Here is a 9,496-nt window from a genome sequence, read left to right as displayed (position 1 = left end):
TGTTTTCAGAGTGTCTGCTTTGAGTTCAAGGTCTTTGATCCATTTGGAGTTGATTCTGGTGCAGGGTGATATATAAGGATCTAGCTTAAGTTTTCTACATGTAGTTAACCAATTTTGCCAGCACAATTTACTAAAGAGGTTGTCTTTCTTCCATTCTATTGTTTTAGCTCCCTTATCGAAGATTAGATGGTCCCATAGCCTTTTTTGAATGCTACGAAATGATAGGGTTCATTCTGACATTTCCAAACATAAACGCAATAGATGTTGATCTGGGGATGGACAGCTTGGAAAGCTCTGTTTCTGGTATTTCTGTTGTCCTTGTTCTCATCATGTGCTTTTCTTCCTCCTTCCCCCCTAATAGGATAGTGATTGATGGTGCTAACTTGACCATATCTAATGTGACTTTGGACGACCAAGGCCTTTACTCTTGTACTGCGCAGACTGCTCTGGATAGTGCCATTGAGGTAACTCAAGTCACCGTCCTTGGTGAGTACACGCACCTCTGGGCACGTCTCCCCTGTGGCTGGGGAAGGGCATGGATCCCAGATGAGAGAGCTCATGCTATTCTCACCCCTTCAGCATCCATTTTTGTGTCACTAATGATCCCACTTCTTCTTATATATCTTCATTAAGGCTTAATTTCTTTTGCCCTCCCCGGGGGAAGTGCATCAATAGCAGCGGGAGGGAAGAGATTCTATCAGCAGAAAGAAACACCAAGCCTGCTTCAGCCCCTTCAAGGCCTGCAGAGAAATGGGGCTGAGCATTGGGGGAGGGGGCTGAGAGTGGAAGGACACGCATGGGGGAGGGGGTCCCATCAGGCACGCGCCCTGTTGCACACCAGAACCCCCGCCTGAGCTCCTCCGGGGTACAGGCCGGCTGCGGAGGGACTGTAGGCTTTCTGTAAGGGATTCCTGTAACTTCTTTCTAAGTGATGATGCTAATTAGAAAATTGCGCACTCCACGAGGGTAATCAGTGCAAGTAGCCCGGAGATGGCCAAGGCTCAAAGCTCTGACCCCACTTCAGGGTGTTTCCCAGTGGCCAGTGCTGGTCCTGACCCGCTCTGACCCAGCCTTTTCATGGGGCCCCTGCCTGCCCTTTAGCATTCATTTGTTCAGTCGACAGGGGAGCCCTGGGTGCCAGGGGCATCCATTCTCCTCACTCCTCCCTGCGGCCCGATGCCTTCCACTGCCCAACGCCCTGGTCTCCCTGGAGACTCTCTCAGGCCAGTCCTTCAGAGGCGATGCTGGCCATGCCTTGCCACCAGCCGGCTGCCGGTCCGCTCTACTACCCCATAAAGCATCCATGAACTGGAATCCCTTCACACTCATCAGCTATTTTCTTCTGGGATTCGGACGGATACAGACATTTTCACAGTTTCCATTTATGCTTTCTTTTTAGTTGGGGGAGGCACCCTTGAGTCTTTCTCTGAGCATTTGTTGTTGTTTTTAATTTGCCTTTTGTGCTGGGATTTGAACTCAGGGCTTTGTAGTCTCATGTGGCATTTCTTAATTAAGGCTGATGCTCCAGCGCTTGAGCTACACTGCCACTTCCAATTTATTCTGTTTTATTTTTGTCCCGGTCAATTGGAGATAAGAGTCTCTTGCACTTTTCTCCCTGGCCTGGGTTCAAACCCAGATACCCAGATCTCAGCCTACTTGAGCAGCTCGGGTGACAGCCATGAACCGTGGGCACTGCACCTTTAGAATTTCTTAGCAGCATTTTATTTGCTGATGTTTCTCTATCATATGACAGGATTAATCACTGTTAGGAATAGGCCTTTGTGTCATTAGTGCCTCAGTTTCCTTGGTCTATCAGTAGGTTACTAAGGGAGATACAGGCAGAAAGGCAAACCGTCAAGTCTCTTCTAATCGTAGACTGGTGAAGACAGCGGGGACAGGTTGCATCCCTTCTGGTGAAGCCGATGACCACGGGCTAGGTTTTCTCAGGAAAATAGGAATAATATCCCAAGTTGTAGAAGCTACAGACTTGGCATAGTTGGCAAGATGTACTTTTAGGTGAAATGTTTGATAGGTATGTGAACTGCTTTAAGATTCTACACGTAGGGGCTGGGAAGGTGGCTCAGTGGTAGAGTGCTTGCCTCACATGCATGAGGCCCTGGGTTCGATTCCTCAGTACCACATAGCTCAAGTAATAGAGTGCTAGCTAGCCTTGAGCTAAAGAGCTGAAGGACAATGCCCAGGCCCAGAGTTCAAGCCCCCCTCCCCACCAACAACAAAAGATTCTACAAGCAAAAGGTGCCATCTTCTGCTAATTTTCCCAACAGGAATTTTCTAGAGAAAATAGTTGAGCATCAGGTAGACTAGAATTTCTCTCAAGTACCACAAGGAGGAGGAAGTTATGAATCATGAGCTTTGTGTGGAAGTATCTTGAATAGTGTAGCTACAAGGGGATTAGCACTATACTAATTGGTAGTTTCCTTATCAATTTCCTTGTGCAATTTACAATTTGGTTGCTGTGTTTACCTGACTAGTTATCTAGCACTAATTCATTTTGTGTATTACCACATGTATTACCTAATCACTTAGAGTAAAAGTAAAACTACTATTTGAAATATATTCTGTGAGATAGAATTCATTAAAGGAAACGATTTTCTTACGTTTCTATGCTAATATATCTATTCCAATCACGGGTTTACAAACGTTTATTTCAACAACAAATGACAATAAGTGACGATCAATGTAGCGTCAGATTGTAAGATGCCTTTATTCTTGAAAAGCAATTTTAGAAGCCCAGGACAAATGAACTTGTACCAGAAGTCATTTCCAGAAGACTCAATATTAAAAGGCTGTGAAAATAACATTTTATCAAGTCTGAGTTGAACGTTAATTAAAGATAAGTTTGCATGAATCTCAGAGACATGTGTTACAATATTCTGCTTTCCTTGTTCCAGGAAACCTCAGGATATAGTGAGTCCTTATTACATGCTAAAGAGAAATATACATTCTCTGAACTCAGAGATTCAGAAAAACTCTTGAGGAAATACCTGCTAGTCTAGATCTAGCATTGGACACAGTCATATTCCACACTTTACAAATATGCATGTTCTATTCTAAATTGGAAGCAAGGCTGTTAGTCAATAAATAGTTCCAAAAATTGAAATACTCAGTATGGGCAAACAGGCTTTAGAAACTCCTCTGAACAAACATGAATGACTTGAGAACATTAGAACAAATTCTGGCAGTAAGTTTCACCTGAGATGTTAATTAATTTTACTCTTTTTATTTGGAAACTTCCAGAAATTTCCATGTGCCTTAGCAACACTCCGACACTCAACTGTTTGTCCTCACCTAGTCAGTATAGCAACTTCTCTCACATTTAGTCCATCTGCTTCTTCCCACATAAACTTGCTTACTTACTCTTTTCTGGATTGAGACATTGCTCTTATGTTCTGAAAATGCTGTTTTTATATATTACCATAAAAATTCAAAGAAAAGTAGAGTTCATGTTATGCAAACAAACATTTAAATGCCAAACACCTTGGACAATGCAAAGGCTAATAAGATAATGATCCTTACTTACTCCTCTACTATTCTGCCTCCTCTATTCTCCTATAGGAGAAGGTAGCAAATAAATTAGCTGCAGCAAGCTAAATGACCCATTTTCGACACACTTCCTGTGTGTAATCTTCAGCCAGGAAAAAAATGTGTCTGCAAATGCAGATTCCTGGGCTTAGCTCCTTCTTGTAAACTAGGAAACTTGATTGCTAAACATTACTCTGAAGGCAACATTTAGTGCCCTCAGTTCATATTTGAACTGGGCTCATTCCTAGGAGGCTGAGATGTGAGGTTCTCCATTCAAAGCCAGCCTTGGCAGGAAAATCTGTGAAACTCTTATCTCCAATTAACCATCCAAAAGGAAAAAGGTAGAAGTGGAGGTGTGGCTCAAGGGGTATAGCACCAGCCAGCCTTAAGGGGAAAAAAAAAACTGCTAAGGGATAACACCCAGCCCCTGAGCTCAAGTCCTAATATACAAAAATAAATAAACAACTAAAATGGAATGAGTCTTGGGAACTGCAATCAGAAAAAAAAGGAAGGGGGAAAAATGATAGAGGCAAGATGTGAAGAGACAGAAGGGTGCTACATTTGGAGCAGACACTGGAGGCTGGCCCTGCTGAAATATGAGCAGGTCAGATGGAGACCTGGGCCCACAGAGGCCAGCACTGTGTCGGAGAGAATCAGGGAAGCAAGGCATTGATCTGCACCTCCTTACTTTTGTGTATTTTATTCTTCATTAGATGTTCCGGATCCCCCAACGAATCTCCACTTGTCAGAGAGACAGAACAGGAGCGTCCGGCTCTCATGGGAAGCTGGAGATGACCGCAATAGCAATATTAGTGGTAGGAAAACTGAAATAATGATTTTTTTTCTATAGCCAATAGAGTCCAATCAATATGATGGCCATTTTCCCCCACGTTCCTGGGCGCGTTATCACTCTTAGACCACTCTTGTAAGTTTGTAAGAGTGTGTATAAGTCTCAGCCTCTGCAGTAGGTTCTAAAGGTGTGTTGTGTTCTTCCTGCCAGAGTACATTGTAGAATTCGAAGGAAACAGAGAGGAACCCGGAAGATGGGAGGAACTGACAAGGGTCGGAGCAGAGGAAACCACGGTTGTGTTACCATTGGCTCCATACGTGAGATATCAGTTCAGGGTCTTGGCTGTGAATGAAGTAGGGAGGAGTCAGCCCAGCCAGCCTTCAGAACAGCATGAAACCCCGCCAGCAGGTAAGGGGGCTCTGTCCTCCAGTACTAACTAATTCTACTTTGGCTACATCTTGCGATCTAAGAAAGTAAAGAAAGTATAAAAGAGAGAGAGACACAGATAGCAGACAGACAGACAGACAGATGAACAAAAGAAGAGAAAAAATAGGGGGAGAAAAAGGGAGGGAAGTTGAATAAGTACTATAGGATGTTAGAATTGTTGTTTGCTCAATCATATAAACTAAAGTCACACACACTATTCAAAGTGCACCAGTTTCAGAAGTGTTACCAAGAGTTTTGATAGCAAGACATTTAGGGAAGTGTGGCATAGAAAGACAGTGATATGAATTCTTGTCAACAATTAAGAACGTGTTTAAGTGGTGTGTCATAAAGCAAGTGCATTCTGTTTTCTGAAATAAAACTTTGGGTTTCATTGTGACACCTTGCTGCATGTTCAACATGACTATAATATTCACATTTGTAGTGATGGATCTATATAAATTGCCTAGGATGTGTTGTCTTCCTCAAATAATTGGTGCTATTGAATTGGCTTCAGTTTTCATTGTGGCCATAACATGATATCTATTGGTTTTCCTGAGTGATAGATACATTACCTGCTGTGTTATAATTTCTTTTTGGGCTGAGAAAGAGCAAAGTAAGATAATATAGAGCAGGTTGCCCCATCTGTAATCCTAGCTACTCAGGAGGCTGAGATCTAAGGATCATGATTTGAAGCCAGCCCAAGTAGAAAAATCTTCATGAGAGCAAGAACCTGGAAGTGATGCTTTGGCTCAAGTGGTAGAGCGCTAGCCTTGAGCACAAAGAGGCTCATGGACAGGACCCAGGCCCTGAGTTCAAACCCCACAATAGACAAAAATAAAGATAATAAATACTTGTGAAATGTACATTTTAGTGTATGTAGATTTGATTGAGTGCTTCACAAAACTCTCTTAGCTCTTTCTACTAAAATCTTCCATACTATTTCCTTTTTTTCGGGGGGGGGACGGGGGTCCGGTCCTGGGGCCTGAAATCTGGGCCTGGGTGCTGTCCCTCAGCTCTTCAGCTCAAGGCTAGCACTCTACCACTTGAGCCACAGCACCACTTCCGGCTTTTTTTCTTTTTGCTTATGTGGTGCTGAGGGCCTTAGGCATGCAAGGCAAGCGCTCTACCACTGAGCCACCTTCCCAGCCCCATACTATTTCCTTTTGGCTGCCACTAAAAGTTGCCTATTGATTTTAAGACAGGCGTTTAATTTTGGTTTCCTAGGGGCAGATCTCAGCATCTATGTCTATCCGCAATTCTTAATTAAAAAGTAGAGCCAGTTTAGAACGAAAACACATTCAAACAGTAGGTGTACTATTTTAACCTGCAGGTTTGAATCTCAGATACGCAAAACAAACCCTGTATGATTCGCTGGATGTTAGCTATATTACACCCGGGACCAATATTTTGTTGTTTTAAATATAACATGTGTCATAAAGTTGCCTTAAGTCTTTTTTAAAAACAGTAGACTATATTAAGATCAATAAATATAGCCAGGGTTATTTAAGTGTCTGTTGAGGAACAAATAAAATATTTTCCTTTTTAGTCAATGTGCAGTGAGAAAAATAAACCTAATGTGTGTCATTTGTTTTTTTCAGCTCCAGATAAGAATCCCCAAAACATAAGAGTTCAAGCTTCCCAACCCAAGGAGATGATTATAAAATGGCAGGTGTGTGTTCCTGAAAGTGTTATGTATCTCTTTTGTCTTTCCCTGCCCTCCCCCCCAACACACACCCTGCACCTTTTAGGTCTATTCCTTTCAGAGATGAAAGGAATGTATGAGTTCTTATCTGTGTATAATTTGCACATGATCAGAACAACTTGTGAACTAGACTTCACAGTGGTATATAATTTAAGGAGGATGGTACGGTTGGGCTGAACTGGAATCTTGTCCCCAAAAGTTTCATCTTCCTGGCATTTTTATTTCTAGTGTTCTCCTATTAAACTCATTCCAGAATACCTTTCCGTAGGTGGCTTTTTCAATAGAATATAAAAGGATACTGTCAGAATTCAAATCACTAGTTGTTAACTCCCACAGGCATTTTATACATTTATTTCTAATTCTAAGAAGGGTCCAAAGTGTTGCCCAACACAACATTCCCAAACAACCAGAACTGAACAAAACCAGATGACAACACACTCTGCCCTTCCTCCTTCACCTGTGTCCATTAAGTGTTACTGAAGGCTTTACTCTTTGAATGTCACAAAACAATTTGTATCCCTGAATTAACTTCCATTTTTCTAATGTCATTTCCAAGTCTCTCTCTGTAACTGTGAAGAATGGAAAACTTACTTTTTTCTTTCTTTCTTTTTTTTTTTTTTTTTGGTCGGTCTCGGGGCTTGAACTCTGGGCCTGAATGCTGTCCCTCAGCTCTTCAGCTCAAAGCTAGCACTCTAACACTTGAGCTACAGTGCCACTTCCGGTTGTCTGGTGGTTTATTGGAGATAAGAGTTTCACAGACTTTCCTGCCGGGCTGGCTTTGAACCACAATCCTTAGATCTCAGCCTCCTGAGTAGCTAGGATTACAGGTGTGAGCCACCGGTGCCCAGCTAAACTTACTTTTTCTTAAAAATATTATTTTATTTTACAGTATTGGTGTTTGAACTCAAGGCCTTGTACTTACTTGGCTTGCTTGCTTGCTTGGCTAGCAATCTTCTATTTCAGTCATACTTTCATTCTGTTTTTTTTTCTTCCTGGTTATTTCGGAGATAGAACTTTGCAGATTGTTTTGCCTGGTCTGGCTTTGATCTTTGATCTCCCAGGATTACATTACAGGCATGAGCCACCAGTGCATGACTTACTTTCAACAAAATACCTGATCAATTTTATATATTGACATACATAAGATAGATTACCATACTTATTAGCAACATTCTTCCAACATCAAGTTTATTGAATTTTGCCTATAAATAGGACATCTAAAAACATGTGCTAGAATACCATAATAAATTTCTACACCTAATTCCAAATAGGGTTCTTAAAGAATCCTAAAATAAAATGACTTGCTTTTTCCTCTTCTACATTGGTGTTCAAACTCATTATACACACATATGATCCATTCTTACAAATTACCTAGTGAATATTGCATTGCAGTCCTGAACTTTTATTTCCCCTGAAACAAAACGAGATGACAAATTTAAGATGAAATGTGAAAAAAAGAGCGTAGCAATAAAAAGAAACTAAATAGACACAAGAACTTGATTTTTTTTCTTGAAATTGCAGTCATAAGCAGTTACTGCCATATTGTCATGATGATGGCTTAGGAGGTGAAAGTGTGTCAATCCTTTATTCTTGTAGAGTGCATGTGCTTTTTGCTTAGGGTCCATGGGACTTTCCATAAGGTAGATGTAGTGAGATTTTAATAATAGTACGTAATAGTACAGGTCAGTTCTTTACTTGGTCACACTAGTTCCTCTAACATGAGAATCCTCATTCCTCTGGGCACACTGCAGGAGCCCTGGTGTCCACTCCCATGCTACGCCCCGCTGCAGAGTCAGGTATGGCAGGACAGGAAGTGATCTTCAATCTCCCAACTGATCTATTACTCAGACATCATTCTTTTTCCACCAAAGCCTGACAACCGATGTTCTCTTCTTGTGAAGAAAATGTTTGTCATCTGTCTAGGAAATTGACATGCCATTTAATTTGGCACTTAATTGAGCCCATCAAGGAAGTAGTCACAGAGCTTTGGAACTAGATGGACAGTAACAATTGTGATATATGCCATTGCATTCATGGGATTTTGACGTGTCAGAGAACTAACAGTTCTTGACACAAGAGTGATGTTTAGGAGAAAATATGCACTGAGCATTGTTATTCACAAGTTATTCTGTTAGAAGGAGTTAAGTGATAGACAGCTCCTAAGGGAACAAACAAATATCACTGAAATATCACCAGATTCTGTCCAGGGGCTGACTCACAATTCTTTCTGTTGACTCAATGGTGATTGACAGGCAGATGAATTTTAAAACTTCTTTCAATGAAATAATGACTATTTAAAGGCTCCACCGAAACACCAACCAACGGAAAAAAAAAATCACTCCAATAGCACACTAATATTGTCCAGTAGCAATTTCTTTTTAAAAAAAAATAAGTTTTTTATTGTGAAAATACTGTACATAGGGGTTACAATGACATGAGCAAGGTCATGAGTACCTTTCTTATCAAGCATTGAGCAATTTCATTAATTACTCTGTGAGCACAGCCAAGTTATATAAGTCCTGAAAGAGCTGAGTTTTATTATTTGTATTGGAAATATTGCTTCAGGAGGGAATTAGGCAGCATTAACTGAATTCATGAAACATTGGTGAAAACTGCTTTGAGAATAGTATTTTTTGAGTATATAATTATCTTTTTTTTATTAAGCATATTAATGTTTAATATTGTAACAGGTTTCACTCATGCTTGTAAATTTTATGATGGAATTTGTGCGATTGATTCTCTCTCTTCCAGGATTTACATTTTTTTTTGTTCCAATCACTGCACAGACATAAAATTGATATGTAAACAGTTCACTAGAACGTGACTATCGGGATGCTTCCTGTGATATTGGGATGGCTCATTCCTTGCTGTTTATTAGTATAATAAGATTGAAGCAGCTCTGAACCCCAAAGGCCCTCATCTGAACAGGTCATGACTGGACCACTACATAAAGAGTACAGTGATGTAACTCTGGCTGATGGCTCATGCCTGTAACTCTCTCTACTCAGGATGCTGAGATCTGAAGATTGTTCTTT

The 9,496-nt window shown here is 41.0% G+C and overlaps 1 protein-coding gene across 3 annotated transcripts in view; it reads left to right on the top strand.

Annotated features, from left to right (window-relative positions):
• Positions 1-9,496, top strand: part of Chl1 (cell adhesion molecule L1-like) — a 74,835-nt gene that overhangs the window by 42,672 nt on the left and 22,667 nt on the right. For all 3 annotated transcript variants that reach the window (XM_013010406.1, XM_013010407.1, XM_013010405.1), the window contains 4 exons: positions 362-486; positions 4,257-4,358; positions 4,544-4,741; positions 6,358-6,428. In XM_013010406.1, coding sequence (XP_012865860.1) covers positions 362-486; positions 4,257-4,358; positions 4,544-4,741; positions 6,358-6,428 — 496 coding nt within the window. The remainder of the gene's footprint in view (positions 1-361; positions 487-4,256; positions 4,359-4,543; positions 4,742-6,357; positions 6,429-9,496) is intronic.

This window comes from Dipodomys ordii, unplaced genomic scaffold (genome assembly GCF_000151885.1).
Source record: "Dipodomys ordii isolate 6190 unplaced genomic scaffold, Dord_2.0 Scaffold12, whole genome shotgun sequence".
In the NCBI taxonomy this organism is placed as follows: domain Eukaryota; kingdom Metazoa; phylum Chordata; class Mammalia; order Rodentia; family Heteromyidae; genus Dipodomys; species Dipodomys ordii.
This window is presented reverse-complemented; position numbering and strand designations above follow the sequence as displayed.